General features: G+C 36.8%; 1 protein-coding gene across 10 annotated transcripts in view; it reads right to left on the reverse strand.

The window, feature by feature from the left end:
- The window catches only part of AKAP7 (A-kinase anchoring protein 7), a 122,081-nt gene that overhangs the window by 40,459 nt on the left and 61,042 nt on the right, over positions 1-20,580 (reverse strand). Inside the window, exon 9 of one of the 10 annotated variants that reach the window (XM_019663509.1) lies at positions 17,755-17,998. The exons of the other annotated variants lie outside the window; for them this stretch is intronic. Coding sequence (XP_019519054.1) covers positions 17,910-17,998 — 89 coding nt within the window. The 3' untranslated portion in view covers positions 17,755-17,909. Of the gene's footprint in view, positions 1-17,754; positions 17,999-20,580 lie in introns of those variants that run through there. 10 annotated transcript variants of the gene reach the window in all.

Raw genomic sequence — 20,580 nt, forward strand, 5'->3', positions numbered from 1 at the left:
TTAGAGACTTTTTCTCATAAGCATTAGAAGTAAATTAACCATAATAAAAGATCAGAAAACAACTGAGAAATTCAAGACAAGAATTTTAAAACTGGCTTTTAATTGTGCAAATGATTAGTGCATCGTTTAACCTCAAGGTGAGGATGGAGTCTGATTAAAGGCTATAATTTTATACTGTAGGTTTATGGCTACATCTAGCCCAGGATTTCCAAGAATAGTCTTCACATTGCACAGTTTTGATTTAAAAAAAGATGATTCATTAAATACACAATTAAATGTGATTTCACTTCTATAAATTTTATACAAGTTTTCATATAAATTGTCAACTCAAAATAACAGATAATCAAGTGTCTGGATTTTTCAATTTGGAAAAAACACCATACATGTATTAGGCATCCAATGAAAAAATTTGATTTTTTTCTCTGCCATTCCATGTGCCTCCCTCAAATCTGAATAGCTACTGTTCAGAAGGACTTAGCAAGGAGACATCCTTTACCCCATCATTTGGGAATACAACAGTATGCAATTTATTTAAATGCTATAAAGGTATAACCCCTGCTTGCACTTCCCTATCTTACAAAACTATCAAGAAGAGAGTCGAATAAGAAGAAACACTAACATTTACAAGACACTTACTGTATTATATGCTGGGTACTTGTCAAGTGCTTTACATTTACTCACTCATGTAATTGCTATGACAGCATTATGAGGCAGGTACTCTTACAATCCCCATTTTGCAGATGATAAAAATGGAGCTCAGAAAAGTAGCTTGGCCAAAATCTCTCAGGGTATGTGACAATAATGGGATTTGAACTCAGATTTGTCAGGCTGCTGCATAAACTCCAAGCATCTGATCCCAGAGGTCTGTGTTATTAAACACAATTTGTGTGTGTTATCAGGTATATACTTTATGAAACAGCTTACTATAATTTCAGAATAATGCAGAAAAAGTTATTTAACCAAGGTATACAGTAATACATTTTAAAGGTCTTGGTTTCTCATATTTTGTTACCAAATCCCTTTCTGAGTAATATGCTCCCATGAAACAGAGGACATAAAGCCTATCACTGCTACCTGCCATGCCATGGAGAGACTAGGTCTAAAGCACAGAGATACCAGTAGGGCCCCTGAAAGCATTCGTCTTCCAGGAAAAACAGCAACTTATATCATTCACAAGTAATCCCCTCAAGGATGGTAATGGGCTTTTATTAAAGGATTAACAGATTCCTTTCGGTAAATACAGAGAGATCTGCCATAACTTAAAGATTTAAAAAAGGTTAACCTCAATGAGAAAAAAATATCTGATATAACATCATGTTCATAAATTTAAAAGCATAACCTTTGCATGTTTCTCTTCTCACAGGCCTGGCTAAAGACAAATCATCGTTAGAACAGTTGCCCATATCTGCTATAGCAGTTTGGATTTTTATTTATGATGTGAAAATGGCAGGAATAAAATTTTAAAAGTATGCTAGGGTTGCAGATACCTCTATCTCCATGTAATTTGAAATACCAGCTCCGATTATTGTCTCTCCTGGGAAAAAAATTATTATTTACTATGACCAAAAACTCTAAATTCTCTGTGTTATTGTTAGCATCATTTTCTACCTACAACTGAATACATATATATTTGAATTTCTGAGCAATCGGAAGATTTCAGTACACAGCACGGTGCACACTTATGGAAACTGTTATGCCAAGAAATGTCACAGTTTCAGTGAAAATGGACATAAGTTTAAGAACTGCTTGACAATATATGGAAAGACAATTCATGAAAATTGGGATGGTTTAAAACATATCCCAATTTTTTATGTTGACATCGGATCCCAAAAGACACAATTATTCTGAGCCTGAAGAAGGCTGGATGGACACACCCAACACTGTATTCTGTTTTTGTATGTTCTTGTAAAATCAAATTCCAGCTCTCAATAATCAGTCCACATCAGTAGGTATGTATCACCCAGACTCAATAGATGCTCCTCTATTGTGCAGCCATCACTGCCTCTCGTAGTCATTTTGTAACCAAAGGGCAAGGTTCTGAAACTACATCATTAAATACTGATATTTGAAAGCTGTTCTTATGAGCGTCTATAAGGAAAAGAGGCTGAAAAATATCATACCTATAAAACTTTAGGATTATCTCTAACTCTCATGAGTAAAGTTCTGTTTTTAATTACCACGGAAAAGAATCTCGGTCTGTGAAATCTGGGAGCCAAGACACTATTTTTCTTTTACCATTATTCCTACTTTAGTCATATTTTCAACAGATATTTACTTCTCTTGGTAGCGCTTTGGTTGCTTTTCTCTAAAACTGAACATTATAGGTATTTGTATTTGAAATTGCCATATGCTATAGAATTCCAGTATGTAATTAGAAAGAGAAGTGTGTTTTCCTATAAAATCCATGGAGAAGAATCTAACATACCATATACAGCATGTGTGTATTTAAAAAGGGGAAGGAAACAAACAGATAACCAGAGCCTCAAAAGAAGCCCATCTCTCCCAATCCATAAGAGTCATTCCCAAATCTCTGCTGGCACATTCCTGCTTTTTCAACTGCCTCCTCCAGGCTTATTATTCAGTCAGTTCTTTGCTGTGTGTGTCCCCATCTTACCCAATGTATATGGTGGAAGATGTTTCCTTAATTGGTGAGAAATTAATTAGGAAGGAGAATGTATGTCCCTGCTCCGAGAACAGATAGCAGTGGAGTTCTTGAGGGAGAAGGCTAGAAGAAGGGCTGACAAGTTACATTGGGTATCTGGACCCTCAAATTCATATTACACCATTTTATAAATTCTATTTGATGCAAGGCACCATTTATTCAACACTTAGTATGTACTTATAGAATAATCACATCAGTTCCTGGGGTGGTTAACTCTTGAGTCCAGGAGTATAGCCAGAGAAGGCGAGGGAGAAAGCCAGGGCCAAAGGAGGGAGGAGGCGGACATTTGTTGGGGTGCCCCTGAGGGAGCCAAAGCCCTCACTCAGCATCCGTACTGTCGTGAATCCCACTGGACAGTTTGATTAAGGCAATCCAGTAACAGGAGGGCAAAGGCCAGTAACAATCATGTATTGTAGACAGATACTGTTCTGTCCTGCTTTTCACAGGCTATGCTTCTTTTGAAGCATTAAGAATAAATCACAAAAACTGGCATGAGTTACTTACTGAAGGACAAGTTAAACATTTGGATGTTAAACCTATTTTTTTTTAAAAAAAGCAAAGAATACACTGATCTGCTGGCCAGTGTTTATATTACCGGGCATGATTGCCTTCTTATTCAAGTGCCTTATATCCCTTGATGTCCTGAGTTATTCAGAAAGAAAGCAACACCTTTCATAGGAAGAAAAAATATATTTCAGCAAAGCCAATAGGACCCAATGGGTAGATTTTATTTACAGTTTAACAATATAAACAACACAAAATTCGGTTCTACAGTTCCTAATTAATTGGGGCTTTTTCACAGGTCCTAATTATTCTTTATGTGGAATGGCCTCAATCTATATTTAGCTCTGAAAATGTTCCACCACTGGACCTGGAGCAAGAGAACAGTTTGCCACATTTCCTGCTGTGTTAAGGATTGGAAGATTTTAAATAAAAAGGTGCTTTAATAACTCAATGCATTATTTTTAAAGCTTTTCTTTTTCTCTAATAACACTTAAAGGGACAAGGAAGAATGAAAGTGAATCCCCAAGATAATAAAAAGAAAATGCACTTATACTAAGTGAAATGCAGTTAAATCAAGATTGGTTTGGGCAGGTCTCAAGGTCTGTCGTGATCCACCGGGACCCAGGCTGTCATTCATCAGAGGCACCATGTCAGTCAGTGCCCATTCTGTTCATGGATACTTCTGAAGACACTTGGTAACTGTCAGAACTGTTCCTTAAATACCCTAATACCTAAATCCTGAGTCGCTTTTCTGTTAATACATTTTCTACTTCACTACTGAAATGTGTACCTGTTAGGACGCATACGGCTACAGGTAACAAAAGCTCTTGACTCAGACGGTTAAAAAATAATGTCATTATCTTCTATAATCTGAAGTAGAGTTGCTCTAGGGTTGGTTAATTCGGTGGTTTAACGAGATCAAGATTCATCTTTTTAGTGTCCCATATTCAGCACATGTGTTCACATAGTGTTACCCAGTGTCCCTGTGGTGGTTACTAGATCCATGTATACCCAACAATTTCCAACTAAACAATGACATTCCCTTCCCTACGAATCTCTATGCATCAGCAGGAAAACTATTCCCCTAGGTCCCAAGCAGACTTTCCCTCACATATCAGAACTGGGTCATATGCAGCTTTCTAAGCTAATTACTGGCAAAAGTATGGAACTTGTTACCTATTACCGGCTAAAGTCGGTCCCACATGCCCTGAAGCCCACAGCCTCACAGGGAAGGGGGGAGGCTCTGCCAACAGGGAAGAAAGGGGGAAGAGAACGGACTCAGAACAGGCAAACCACTAGTATTCACCAGAGTTTTGTATTTACCTTCAAATAAAAATGTGGTATCCACTATTTCTCAATTAAAATTAGAAAGTACTGAAAGGGTCTATAAATAATGTTGTATAGCAAAAAAGAAAAAGAAAGAGCCTAAAAAGTAAATCATTGATAAAGAATGCCATGCTAATAAAAAAACTATCATATGTGCATAAATGTATGCCATACTTATAAACTACTTTCTTGCTAAATGCATAGCTGGAGGATAAGCAGCAAAACTCTAAACCTTACGCTAAAGACTGACCTCTTAAGCAAAAGCTTTTCCTTTGATAAGAGTTGTTAGCAAGAAAAATATGTTTGGCAGCTATGGTTCCTGGTGTAAAACATAATCCTTGTGATGATCAAATGCTGTTTCATTTACTCACAGCCAGAATCAAGACAAAATATTCACCTGAATACCCTTGTCAATAGAAGATCAAATAAAACCACAAATCATGAATTGACACAATGTTGTTCTCTCAGCTACAATTCATGCTTTAGGTATTTTATATAAGATGCATTAAAGTCAGATAAAATATCAAAGGATCTTTACAGGTAATGAAAAAAGACAGAAGATTTAAACTTCATAAAGGGCAATAACATATGTTCTGTGTTTCTTTAACCCTCATTATCCCTGTTTTCACCAGAACAAGTTTCTCTGTAGATGAAGCAAATTTGAATAGGAAAGGGGCATTTTTATGTCATTGCTGTCCAGATCCCACAGACCAACAAGACACAATGAATGGATACGTCACATTTATTTAAATAGTTTCCATAACCTTTCATTTCTATCCTAGCCCCTTTTTAAAGGTCTCCTTCCGGGGCCGGCCGAGTGGCTCAGTTGGTTAAGAGCTCGCTCAAGAGTTTGAGCTCTGAGCAACAGCAGTTCGAGTCCAGCCCGAGCTGAGCAGCCACTGAGCTGCCAACAGGCAGCAGGATGGCTCAGCTTTTAAAAATAAATAAATAAATAAAAAATAAAGGTCTCCTTCCTTCCTCTACAATAGTTATCTCAGGTAACTAGCTACAAAACTGGTCTGAAGCCCCAGGTTTCCAGGCACCCCTCAGCTCCTCCATTCACACCCACAGCTTTAACTACAAACCTAATGTTACTGAGTCCCATATCTACCTTTCAGATATATCATCTATGTCCCAGACCTCCCTCCTGGTCCCATCATTTGATTGGGCCACGGGTGCTTTAATTTTTCTAAAAAAATCAAACTCATCATCTTATCACCAAAATCTGTTCTCTTTTATCCTCTGCACTGGTATAGGGTACTACCACCTATGAGTTATTTAAACCCCTAATCCAGGAGCCATCCTAGGCTTTGCCCCTTCTTTCATAGGCACCCTCAACCTGAAAATACTGACTCTTCTGCCCACCTAGATCTGCCATGCATCCGTCCTTCTCCATCTCCACTGCAAAAGTTACCTGCAGGCAGTTATCAGGACCTGCCTCTGGCCAGCACTGTAGCCCTCTGACTCGTCTTGCTGATTTGGTCTCCCATTCCCTCTCAGTCACCATGTTTTTATACCACTGGTACAGAGAGTGACCTTTCTAAAGCACAAGTCTGATTGTGTCGTTTGGAGCTCCAAAATTTTTTATGGCTCCCATCCCCTCAAAATAAGGTCTGAATTAAGATCTGTAGGATAAACAATGTGCAGAGTGAATCACTTACACTTCTCTGGGTGGCTACTCTACCTGGTAAACACCTCCTTTTTTCATGTCTCCTGGCCCACATTCTCATTTTTCAGCTCAACCCTTGCCTCCTCTATGCAGCCTTTCCTGACAATCCCAGGCCGAATAAGAAGTACTTTCTAACTTGGATCCCATTAGCTTCATTAGTCATTATCATTGCAATTGTTTGCAGGTTTCCCGCTGCGAGTATGGCCCATCTCTGATCTGCAATGTACAGCATAATGCTTGGCACTGGTAGCTTCAATAAGTATCTGTTCAATAAATTGCACAAATAAACTAAAACAACCATCAAGAGACTAAGGAAGGTGTAAAGTGAAGGGGGAGTCTTTATGTGCACAGCTAGCAGCTCTTCAAATGTTCTGAGGGAGCTAGGAATGAACTGATAGCTCAGGCAACATTGATGAATCCCAAGTTCACTCTGCCAGCGGTGTGACAACCAGGAGCCATTTACTCTACAACCACACTCCCCCTTCTAAAGCCTATTTTAAGAGTAAATACATAACAAAAGAAGAATACAGTGAAATGGATTTTGAGACAGAGCGAGGCCATGAGAATTTCATTACTTCTCTTCCAATTAATCAGAAAGTCCAGCTTTCACAAAAACTAAAACACAACAATCTAACACAAAATAGAGAACTTATGGTTATAATGATGGAAGGAACTTCATGAGGTCACTCAGATCTCCAAATTAGATGACCTCAGAAATGATACTCTCTTTCACCTTAAAAGTGAAGACATTTCAAAAATCACTTAATGCCATGTTCCAATGTTTAACAGTCTTTCAGAGCCCACAGTTTTTCCTAATTCCTTGAATAGTGTCCTGCTAGTAAAAATTAAGAAGAAACTGGCCTTTTTAAAATATTCACCCTTCCTTAAGTCACTCTATAGTCTTTTCTGTCCTGGTCTTAAGAATTCTACATGTTGAGGGCCAGTCCAGGGCAAACCGGTAGTGGGTGATTTTCATTCTTGCTGACATCTCACATTGTATTTTGATACTGACAAAATCCATGCATTGACCTGCCGTGGTTTCAGCCTCACTCCTTCCACTTGGTGCAACAATCTGTTGCCTGTCACATTCCACACATACACGTGAGGATCAGTGAATGGTGGGGAGGAAGCCGCCAATTCTGGCTGTGAAAAACCAGCACGTTCAGGGAAGGCTTGCTGTGGTGGCCAGGTTCTTAGTATACATCATCAGAGAGGTAGAAGAGCCTCTCACTGACAACAGAGAAAATCAGTGATGCATATGTCCTACCTGTGTGTCCCAGCTGACCTGGGGATGTCAGAGAAAAGGCCTGATGGAATATCTTCCCTCTCAGTCCTTGAAATTTCCCAGGGAGACCAGAAAACGGAAGGAACCACACCCAAGGCCTGGCTTGAAAAATCAGCCATCTTATAGAAAACACTGAGAAACTGTTTTCCGGTTCATTCATCCTAAAAGGTCATACCACGGGGGTCTCATGTGATTCTGTTCAAATGCATCAGGATATTGGCTTTATACCCTCAGTTGAAAGGAATCATAAAAGATGGACTTTTCAAACCGTGCCATAAACTGAAGGCAAAATTAAAATTCCAGTGGTAGAGGATTTCACTGAGAACGGCACTTTGGATTAGACAAGGCTGGTTGAACCCAGCCACAGTTTCTAAAAAAAAAAACAAGAAAACAGTGGGATCAGGCAGGAAATGACCCCTTGCATTTGCTGAATGCAGCTCTCTAACACCTATTTGAAAAGTTCAAGTGATATGGTCACCTGTGCATCATTATGTTCTCCTCCACCCACGTGCCTATGAGTACACATCATTTATTCACCCAACAGGAGAATACTGAACACCCTCTTTATGCAAGGTTCCTGGATTATGAGTGGAAAAGACAGTAAAATACCCCCCAGAAACTCCCATGATGACTCTTAGATCTGATGGTGTCTCATTCCCTGTCCACTCCACCAAGGATCAGCCCTGGACTCCTGTTCTATATTCGTTCTGCCCCTTTGAAACTCGGACTTTGCAGCTCTATACAGTGATGGAGCAGGCTGACCCACCTCACAGGTGTGCTGTCAAGTGTCAGTGACTCTGGGAAAGTGTTCTGTCAACTCTAAAGCATTATATCCATGAGGTAGACATGACTTGGGTTTAGTTTTCCCTGGTTGCAATAATTGCTAGGCCCTGGACTCTAAATTAAAACAGCAAAGGTCTTAAGAAAAAACATGTCTAAATTCAAGATTAATGTGAGGAAGTAAAAGTTTTAAAAATGACTTATTTTAAAGTACTTTTTCTTTCCATGGCTGAATTTAAGTGCACCTGGAAAAAAAATGATAATTCACCTTTGGTAAATATTTTCCCTCTAATTGTTTTCTCATGTGTCATCTTTTATAGTCTAATTACAAAACCATATCACTGCTCACTTGCCATCTGTCAACCAGTTATCTAGAACATTAAACTGAGAGAACACTGATCAGGTGATCTTGAAGTTAAATTTGTATATAATTATTGGAGTAAAATCCTCTTAGCCTAGACAGCCAGTTTCAGTGTTTTTGAAACATCAGAGAATCATGGTATTGAAAAGATGTTTACAAAGGGCAACCTGGCTATCAGGTAATGCAAGGTCAAATGAAAATCTGTTTTATTTTTAAAAGCCTCCAGAAAGCATTAGTCTTAGCAAGTGGTTGTGATTAGTCTGCAAAGAGATTTAATTAAAAATGATGCCCCTTGATCTCAACCCTAGCTTCCAGTGCTTGATTCTTAAATTCTATTCCCCACTGAAGGGGTCCTGGGCTATTTGGAGAAATGGCTTTTTCCAGGTCTGGGGCAGGAAAAGAATGAGGTGATGCTGGTACATCTCGTGCCAGAAAGATAAAGAAGTGCTTGAAAACCGAAAAGGAAATTAGACACAGAAGCAGCTTGAAGAAGCCCCCTTCGTCAAATTCGAGATAATTTGAACATCAAAAGGTCTAATGAAACAATGACAACCGTGAGTTATAACACACTGAATTTAAAAGAAGCCACCTTAGTGGGATGATCACATTAAAAGGTATAAAAACATTGAATCACTATATTTTACACCTGACCCTAATATAACCAATATAATATTGTATACCAACTATACCTACATAAAAAAATGTGTTTTAAGTATTCTAGATAGTATTTGTAACAAAAACAGCAATAATAATGGGCACTAGTGAGTGAACACTGACTATGTGTCAGGCATGAGGCTAAATGCTTTTCCTGCATTATCTCATCACATTCTCACAACATTTTTATGAAGTAGCCACCATTGTTAGCCCCATCTTATGGATGGGTTTAAAGCCATTAAGTAATATGCACAAGCTTGCCTAGTTGGGAAGTGGCAGTGAGCATTAGAACAAGGTCGGTCTGACTCTAGGAACTTCTGGGTAACTGCTTTTCTCTCTCTAACACATTCTCTCTCTCTACTATTCTGCACCCTCTCCCATGCCCTCATGCTTCAATGAAACGGAGAATTTCATGACTGTCATATGTTTTTCTTTTGTGATTTCACCATATTATCAAGTTATTTTTTCAGATAACACTACATTAAATGGGTTTGCCAAATTTACTGTGTATTCCCCTCAAAAGTCAAATTTTTATCTTCATCATTGTATTCACATACATAAATTACACATAAATATGTATATGTAATATAAAACCTTACATAAACACATAAATAAAAGTACTCGATATACATACCAAGTGTCAAAAAATGTACACATTTTAAGAGATGTTATCTATGTATTACTTTTCCAAGCTGAATTGAATTACGGTAGCAATGTATAGTATGACATTCGCTCAAAAGATGACGTTAATGAAATGAATGCTAATGTCATTCATTGTATTACAATTTTAATACAGTATTTTCCTTTTTAAAATGTGTATACATTTTTGGCACCCTCTGTATATGTACGTATATATATATATATACATACATATATATGTGCATTTTTATTTTTGAAATGCTCCAATGTTAGTCACATGCCAATTTAAGGAAAGCATTAAGAATACTGCAAATCTTATAACCTGAAATGGGTCTTCTGATGTTAGAAAACAATACTGTTGCAATAAGTATTCTAAAACAAGTATTATTGCTATTAATATTAATAACAAACATTCTGATAACTCTCTATGTCAGGCACTGTGCTCAGCACTTTTAAAACATTAATATGTATTTTTAGTGTGGTGAAATAATATATTGGTAATTAGGCAATTATTGGGCTAGTTAGCCATAACTTTGACAACTGGAAGGGTCCCCTAACACTAATTTCCTGTATCTTAATAGCTTTGTTTGACCACAGACTCTGCACTTGAATGATTTCATTCATGTAGTTTGTTTTTCTTTTTCTTTGGAATTCAATATTGACTATGTAGTCAATAACATTGTGTGGTGTCAGATAGGTACTAGACCTATCAGGATGATCACTTAGTAAGGTATATAAATGTCTGATCACTATGTGGTACACCTGAAACTAATATCATATTGTGCGTCAACTGTAATTTAAAAATAAATTTTTAAAAGAAATAACAAAACATGCACATGAAAAAAAATTCACTTTCATATTTTCCAAAATAAACTTAAAATTGAAGGCTCCAAAAATAAATCATAAAGTCACATAAATTATTACTGCATCATTTAGCAGCAGTGCTTAATTTGTCAGATAGTTAAATTTAGTTAAATTTACCACATAGCACATAGTCCCTTTAATGTGTAGGGCTCCTAAGGCATTTAATATAAATTATAAGGTTTGAAACCAGGCCAACAGATGGTTGAATTTTCAAAATAGCCTGAGCCACAGATGCCACTTTGTGTTATCATCCAGATTAATAGCTGGTACACCAGTTAAAATACAGCAAGCCATCACTAAGATTAATTTTCTTAGTTATTTAATCTGAAGCTTCCTCTAACTCAAGCAGATGTAAAGAAATGAGCTGAGAATTACAATTATGAGTTGCTTTTCATTTTTATTAGGGGCATATAACAATAAAATTTCAAACACTTTCTCTTTAGAATACATGTTTCATCAAAAAGCATTTCAGAAGACAACCAGTAACTTATAAGGGAGCTCCCGTACGATTGTCAGCTGAATTCTCAACAGAAACTTTGCAGGCAAGAAAGGATTGGCAGGAAATATTCAAAGTGATGAAAAGCAAGGATCTACAACCAAGACTACTCTACCCAACAAAGCTGTCATTTAAAATTGAAGGACAGATAAAGAGCTTCCCAAAGAAAAAGATAAAGGAGTTCATCACCATCAAACCAATATTACACGGAATGTTAGAGGGGCTTCTTTAAGATGAAAAAATATATGAATAAAATGATGATAAATATATACCTATCAACAATTACTTTCTTTTTTTAAATTAAAGTTTATTGAGGTGACAATGGTTAGTAAATTTGCATAGGCTTCAAGTATTTAATTCTATAATACATTATCTGTATAGCACATTGTGTATTTACCACCCAGAGTCAGTTCTCCCTCCATCACCAAATATTTGATCTTGTTTACCCTCATCTAACACCCCCCTCCCCACTTACCCTCTGGTAACCACTAAACTATTGTCTATGTTTGCATTTCCTTAATAGCTGGTGAAGTTGAGCATTTTTTCATTTAATCTGTGGGCCATTTGTATGTCCTCTTGGGAGAAGTGTCTGTTCATGTCCTCTGCCCAATTTTAAATTGTATTGTTTGTTTTTTTCTTGTTGAGTTGTATGAGTTCTTTATATATTTTGAATATCAGTCCCTTATCAGAGGCATTGTTTGCAAATATCTTCTCTGATTGGGTTGGTTGCCTCTTTGTTTTCTTAATGTTTTCTTTTGCTGTGCAGAACTTTTTAGTTTGACATAGTCCCATTCATTTATTTTTGTTTTTACTTCCTTTGCCTTTGAGGTCAAATTCATAAAATCCTGGGCCAGCCGAGTAGCGCATTGGTTAAGAGCTGGCTTGGGACTCCAGAGGGCCCTGGTTCGGATCCCACATATGAGGGCCAGTGACACTGCCCTCTACAGCTAAGATGCGGAACAACAGCTCAACCTGGAGCTGGGATGCCAATAGTCACCGGCGATGGCATAGGCTGCAGCCCCTGCTGCAGTGGGTTGCCATGGGCTACCGTGTGTAGCCAGCAGTCAGTGTGAGTGGCCAGCTGCCGCTGTGAGAGGCCATCCAGAAGCTGGCAACTGATCTGCCTCGTCTGGAAAGAGCGCAATGATGGTGCCAACTTGGGCCAGTGAAGCAACGTCCTCCACAGCTAGACTAAAGAACAAAACGACAGCAACTTGTCTGTTCCCCTTCCCCCAATTCCCCAGTGCTGTTCCGATCCCCCAATTCCCCAATAAAAATCTTTAAAAAGAAAAAAATTCATAAAATCTTCTCTGAATCCAAAGTCCATAAGTTTAGTGCCTATGTCTTCTTCTATGCAATTTATTGTTTCAGGCCTTATGTTTAGGTCTTTGATAGTTTGAGTTAATGTTGTAATATGGTGAGAGCAGTCTGGTTTCATTCTTTTGCATGTGGCTTTTCAGTTATCCCAGCACCATTTATTGAAGAGGCTTTTATTTTTCCATTGTATGTTTTAGGCTCCTTTGTCAAAAATTATCTGCCCATTTATATGTGGGTTTATTTCTGGGTTCTCAAGTCTATTCCATTGGTCTGTGGTCTGTTTTGCTTTCCATGCAATGCTGTTTTGATTATTGTCATTTTGTAGTAGAAATTGAAGTCAGGGAGTATGATACCTCCAGCCTTGTTCTTTTATCTTAGTATCACTTCAGATATAAGGGGTCTTTTGTGATTCCATACAAATCTATGATTTTTGTTCTATTTCTTTTAAAAATGCCATTGGGATTTTGATGGAGATAAGCAGCAATTCTTAAATGTTTTGGCCTCAGGACCTCTTTACACTTTTAAAGTTTTCTGACAATCTCCCCCTCCTCCAAGAGCTTTGGTTTATGTGGGTTACATTTATCAATATTTATTGCATTAGAAATTACAACAGAATTTTTAAAAATGTATTTATTAATTCACTTCAAAATATCAATAATAAACCCATTATACTAAAATTATCATAAATGTTTATTAAAAACTATACTTTTTAAATTAAAAAAATTTTATAGTGAGAGGAATAGCATTAATTTACATTTTTGCACTTTTATTTTGTTTGCCTCAATTGAAGAGCTTTATCCTCAAATCTGATTCTACATTTAATCTATTACAATATGTTGTTTCATTTGAACTATAAAAAATTCCAGCCTCACAAAAAAGATATCATTGGAAAAGGGAAAAGAATAATAGCCAGTTTAGATAATTGTGGATAATCTTCTTTGATGCTATACCAAAACTCAACAAGTTTTAGCTTCTTAAAGTTTAGTTACAATATGGAATCTTAAAACTTATCAGTGAACTTTTTGTAGTCTTTAAAGTAAAATCTTGTACTATCTTGATGATCTTCTATCCATGCATTGTCTTTATAACAACACACATTGTTCATTTAAAAAACACTGATTCACTGAGTTACCTATATCTTCCATATTTTGACACATTTCATTATATAACATCAAAACAACACATTCATTAATATCAACCCATCTCACTAGGAAACTCTTTAAGTATGGACTGCAAAAGAGCAGAAGTAAACTTCTGAGGGTGATGGAAATGGAATGCTCTTGATGGTGATAGTGGTTTCACAGGTGTATACTTACGTTAAAAACTCATCGATAATTTTTACTACTCAGCAAGAACATTCTTACACGAAATTGACTTAAAAAATTTTTAATTGCAACTGCCTTGATTCATACTGGCTATACATAGTTTTACCCACCACTGCTTTTGTGTACAACTTTAAGTATGTGCAAGTTTTATATATATTATACCTCAATAAAGTAAAAATAGTACTAAGATAGATAAATAAAAACAAACTGAAACATAGAGTTCATTTTCTAATCTATGCTCTCTACTTTTATGTACAAAATTTTCTATAATAAAAAGTAGGAAAAAGTCTGAGTTTTAGGAAACTGTCAAACTCATGGTAATAGTTTTCCGAAATTCTTACTTTTGCCTGAAAGTTTGAATTTTATCATTAGCAGTAAATAATGTCAGCTGTCCTTGATATGACAGGCTCATTTATCTTCAAAAAAATATCTGTCAGATAACCCAAGTGTGAAAATGATAGTTTGTCTGTCAGTCATTTGTCAAGAAAAAAATGGTGTACCATGAAAAAAAGTGGCTACTTCAGCTCACAGCTTAAACAATCACACAAGTGCTTTTCCTCAAATCAATCTCCTATATCAATAAGCAGAAGTGTCTATGCTTATTGTACAGATTATTATGTTTGTTACACAGAATATTAAAAATGCATTCTCGAAGTTTGAGACTAAATACAAGTAATAATTTTGACTACTTAGCAAGAACATTCTTATATGAAATTGACTTTAAAAAAATTTTTTTTATTTGCAACTTCCTTGATTCATACTGGCCACACACAGTGTTACCCACCATAGATTTTGCACCTTTAGTGTAAATGTTAACCTAATGGAAAAGACAAATAATGTCTTAATGTTATTATAAAAATCATTTTGGCTCACAGACCCCTAAAAGTATCTCAGGGACTGCCAAGGATTTATGGCTCAACCTTTGAAAACTAATGAACTAAAGTATATTTTAAAATAATTTATAATCCAACACAAGTGTAGCCTTATAAGTTATTAGGATATTAAATCATTCATTGAATTGCACTTTTCTACGGCAAAAAGTAAGTGATTCACAGGAGAAAAACTGACATTCAACCACATATTTATCTCCAATATCGCTATCCACTAAGTTGATCTTTATGTGAGCATATGGCATTTAAGCAATGTAAACATTTTTAAATTAAACATTTTTAAAATTTATAATTGAGGTGACAAAAGCTAAGATTTAAGCATTCTAAGAAGCGCAAAGATTTTTGCCCTAGATACGCCTTTCATTCAGTGTGAAATAAACTGCTGACTTCCTTCTCCCTCCACCGTTTCCTTCCTGCCACATCAACTGATGAGGCAACTATACTGACAGTATTCTCTTCCGTAAAGAAGACCCCCACGTGTATATACAAAATGCAGGCAAGATCCAGAGCTTCTGGAGCTCTGCCCTGGCCCCTAAGGGTAAAGGCGCACTGAAGATTAGGACACCAACATCAGAGCTGAGGGTCTCCCCATATGCAACCCCAAAAGTCCTTTTCTTTTGTAGAACCACCTCTGAGATACAACTACTGGAAATCACTGGATGGACCATGACAAGCGTTTTATAACGCAAGATTGGTCTAAGCTGTCCAGGTCTCTTAAGGGTGATTCTCATAAAGCAGGGACATCTGGATGGAATAAATTCATTAACTCACCTCACTCAGAATTCTCCACCGAGTTTCAGCCTAGAAAGTCTGACTCTGGTGTCTTGTTGGTCTGACCTGTCTGGCATTGGATACAGGCTGAATTGACTGTAGCTCTGATGACTCTAACTTACCTGACTAAGTATGGTGCTTTTTTCCCTCTTCCAGCACCGTATCTGTGCAGGCCTGTTTGCTTCCATTTGAGCCTCAGTTTGGTACAACCCTACCCACCTCGCTGCCTCTGTGCCAGAGTCTGAAACTAATTGAAGGTCTTACCTTTAGGGTCCAGTCCTGTGTCATTACGTTGAGTATTAAACTTTGCCCTCTTTTTATGCCACGTCTCTCTCCTCGGTCTCCTTTATTCCACAGTCACTGCCTCTGTGTGTATGATTGTGCCCATCTCCTTTCTTACACCCCTTGCCAACTCCTCAAACGTGGAAACCAAGAACCTGCTTCTCTGTAGCTGCCTCAGCTACCTGCACAGCAGACCCCATCACCACAGTCTTTGCAATGCGCCTCCCTTCACTCATATTGCCTCCTAATCCATTGCTTCGCCCCGCCCCCCTGTAAATCATACCTACTGCTCCTGGAAAATGTCCTTTCTCTATTATCCATCTGTCTGCTCCTCAATCTAATCCTATTTACCCTAGTTCTGCCACTGCCCATCCCCACACTTTCCCAGAAGGTAAAAGTAAAAACCTCTTCTACTGTGTCCTATCAAAGCCCATTATCGTTATGGACAAAGCCCTATTCATCTATTCCTCCTTCCTCTCCATTTCTCCGATATAATCTTAGCTGCCTAGTGACACGATATCACTCTTAAGGGCATGTCATATACTTCTCTGTAGGTCATGATACCCAAGAGAGGCATGTACACATTGTACACACCCAATAGCATTCATTAAGTTAATGGTGAATTATTATTAAACAAAAAACAGTTGGCATTCCTAGAAAACCATTGTGCCCATCTCTGCTTGCAGAAATTATAAAGTGATATACTGGCCTGCAAAAAAACAAATACCTCTTAGATCTTTCCGAATTCCTCACTGCCTCCTATAAGATACGTCTGACAGCTGAAAGTAAACTAATTTTTGCAAGCACTAAACTGCTCATCAGTCTTACAAAGGATGTCATTTAGTAAAGCACCTTCCCTAAGGAAATATAAATGGAACATATCTGCATGACAAAAATTAATTCACTGTACTCCAGTAAGTAGCTCACAGAGAACAGCTTTCATCACCCCACGATATCACCACCCCAGGAAATATTTTTCACTCCTGGTTTTTTCCCCTTTGTGTGCGTGTGTGGTGGTGGTGGGGGGCAGTTTGTAAGGTGTTGTAGCCCAATATTAAGTAGGCACAGTATCACCCAAAGCTCTGATTATAAAAGAACTAAAATGTAGTACCTTTTCTTGTATCTGAAAATATGAATGTTACCTCCATATCCTAGCAAACTCCCCTAACACTCCACATAAAGATATAGATAGCAGAAGATGAAGAGGAAAATGCTCAGCATGAAAATGTAATGCAGGCACAGAGAACAAAAACAGTTGGCAGAGGGTCCAAGTTCGAGTGCCTTCAGGAGCCAAGCAGATAGTGTGAACAGTCAAGAAAATTGTATAAGAAAAACAATAGAGTAAGAGGGCTGATAAAAGGAAGCTTACTTTCAAGGTCAGTGTGCCTTTTATTCCATCCAGGAAATCGTTGCCATGCAAGAATGTGGGACCAATAAGGCTATATTGTCAGATTGTTCAGAAGGTGGCAGAACACCTGATTTTTTAAAATAAAATCACCCCAATGTTGGCAAGTTATTCAAATTAGAAAAGCAAACAAAAAAACCTGTTCCAGTCAAGTACAACATGAAGAACTGCTAATTTATGATCTTTGGAACAGAGACTAAGGTTGGTGAGGTATGAAAAATATTATAAAAATATATTTCTAAAACTAAATCCCTACTTCACACCCATTTTTAGTAACTGGATTTCTGTGATTAATGCTCTGTGTCTGAGTACTTATATTAATGGTCAGAACAGGTAGATTAAAAGTTCAAATGCAAAAAAAAAAACTACAAGAAAATATAAATAAATATGTATCAAATCTTTGGTACGAAGATTACTTTAGTCACAAAATTAAAGAAATCACAGGAGAATTTTTTAAATCTGTAATTTGGCAAAAATTTTAAACATTTAATATGAAAAACACCTTGTGATCAAAATTAAATGCATAACAAAATGTGAAAAATAACTGAAGCCAATATGACAAAGGGCTAATTATCTTTCTTCTTTAAAACACTTCACAAATTGGTACGAGACCCAAGAAGAATGAAGTCCAACTCTTTATGAACAAGGATGGTTTGCTGTTGACAGTTTCTAACCCAGTTCAGAGCAGTATACTACGTGGGACTATGGCTGACAACTGCAAAACCACACGTGGGTTATGAGAAGGAAACATGCACAATAAGATGAGCCCTGGAAAAAACGTAAAAAGCACCAGATGAAACTGCGTACCACAAAAGACCCAACAAATAGAAGAATTTATAGAAGAATTTATACCCAAAAAACTGAAGATTTAAAACATATGAAAAGAATGTCAAAAATCAACTAAAATGAAATCCTCCAAGAGATACATGAAGGAATAGCATCTGTGAAGCAAAGAACAGAATGGGAAAATACGAAAGAGAATCAATTGGAAATCTTAGAAGTGAAGCATATATAGTCATTGGTATCACACACACACACACACACACACACACACATACACACACACATACACACATACACACACACATACACACAGATACACACAGATACTCACACAGATACACACACACATACACATGCATACACACTCATACACATACACACACATACACTCACATACACATACACACACATACACATACACACATACACACACGTACACATCCATACACACACTCACACACACATACACACACTCACACACATACACACATACACACATTCATACACACACACACACACACAAAAGGCCTTAAATGATAGAGACAGTTGAAGAGAAAATGGGTGATTCGGAATTTAGCATTCTCCAAGAATGCACCATTTAACAAAACAAGAGATAGGAAATATGCAAATCTAGTAAATTCTCTCCCCAGAAAAATTTACATATGTACCTATATACACAGTTTTATAAAAATTTCAGGTTCCCAGAGTCCTTGAAATCCAACTTCTACCCTAGAATTCTGAGTACAAAATATCTTAAGATCTGAAACCTGTCCCACTTTATTAAAACATACAGTAAAATAATGGCACAAGGTTCAGGAAACAAACACTAAATTTTAGTTTGGATCAAGTCAAAGAGAAGCCAAACCAATGTAAACCAATTAAATCTGATCAAGAAACAAAACTCACAAAGACAGTGTCCTGAATCCTGCTAAAAATTCTATTACAAAACTCAGGTAAGATCAAGAAAATCAATAATTACACATAGCAAATAGAAGAACTCCAGTGTGTACTAAATTTGGATAATTTTAACATAATAATTACCATTTTAGACACAGATGTTATTATCAAGTTCATACTGACATCACAAAATGTGACAGAAAAAAATATTTGTGATGGGCAAAAAACGTTTTGTTTAAATAATGTTAAATGATTGGTATGGGGATACAAGGCTCGTAAAGTTTGAAAGAAGCTAAATTGCTCTAAATTAGAAAAGGGTCAGAGATAAAGAAGCCTAAGGAAAAAAATCTAGGTAAATTGCCTAGAATCGGGGAAATTTTACAGACTAAACGGAAAAGCGCGATAAAAGAGAAAATTCAGTGGCTGGAATACTCATAGTGATTTGGAATTGAGCTGCGCAAAGCTATTGGCAATACAGGTGAAGCATGCTCTAAGCTGTATAACGCAGTCCTACAAGATCTTCAGTGAAATCTACATATTGCTCTTTTTGTTTATTTTTTTTAATGGGGGTGGGAGTAGATGAGACAATGAAGTACATACTTAGTTCTCCTTTAAGTTTGGCCTAAAGTTATTACAGAGAAGATACAGAAAGCTAGCAAAAATCTGTATTACACAAAGATTTAAATTTGCCTTTTACAATGAACCAAACAGAAATGTTTGGTCCTTATTAAAACTGCAATGGAAGACAGCTCTGGGAACAAGAAAGAGGTTCTGAAAGCACAAAAATCTTCCTTCGAATAGATTTGAAATGTTTTAGAATATAAAATTCAAATGACATACTGAATATCTTCTGTTTAAGATAGCTAACATCTCTGGAAAGTAAAACGATGACTTCTCCTAAGATCTCTAGTGAGAATTTGGAAATAAAATTGTGTCTCTTGAACATTTTTTTAAAGTGATTTAATAAACTTCAATATTAAGAGTCTGTCAGGACATGTATTTTCATAGGTTTTGCTTAAGCTGAAGTGTAGAGAGATTATCTTGGTTGAAGACCTTGAAATATTTAGAATGATGTATTAATATTTATTTTCTTTATTTTCATGTTACTTCAAAAGTATACAAATTAGGTTGTCTTCAAGTTCACAATTTTATAAGAATAGCACCGAGTTTGAAATAGTAAATTTGAATCATAACAGATAAGGGCTCCTTTGAAATACATTCACATTGCAAACGAAGAGGGATAGCCCTCCTCTGGTTTTTCAAAAATCATCATTTGGTGAAGTAATTTTCTACTTGGAAACATACGATGCTCGTAATTGTGTACGAGTCTGTCTCATCCATACCATCTCCCTGATAAAATGCTAGAAGCATTTATGGATGAATCTTTGTTTCCCCTCAAAACATGTTTCCCTTAGGAAAGAAACTGAAGGGCAAGTTTTCAATCTTTGCAGGCCACATACAAAGATTTTCTCTTTTCAGAGTAAAACCTCCTGTTTGGGACATTCTCAATAGCAAACATGAAAATGTCTGGTGTGGGATTATGCGGTCATGTAAGCCTTCACTGTAGAAAATGTTTTCTTCATATTCACGAAATAAAATTACACCAAAATGCATTCTGAATCAACATTTCAAGACTTGGTTATAATTATTTTTCAGGTACAAAAGTAGAA

Source organism: Hipposideros armiger, unplaced genomic scaffold (assembly GCF_001890085.2).
Source record: "Hipposideros armiger isolate ML-2016 unplaced genomic scaffold, ASM189008v1 scaffold_391, whole genome shotgun sequence".
NCBI lineage: Eukaryota > Metazoa > Chordata > Mammalia > Chiroptera > Hipposideridae > Hipposideros > Hipposideros armiger.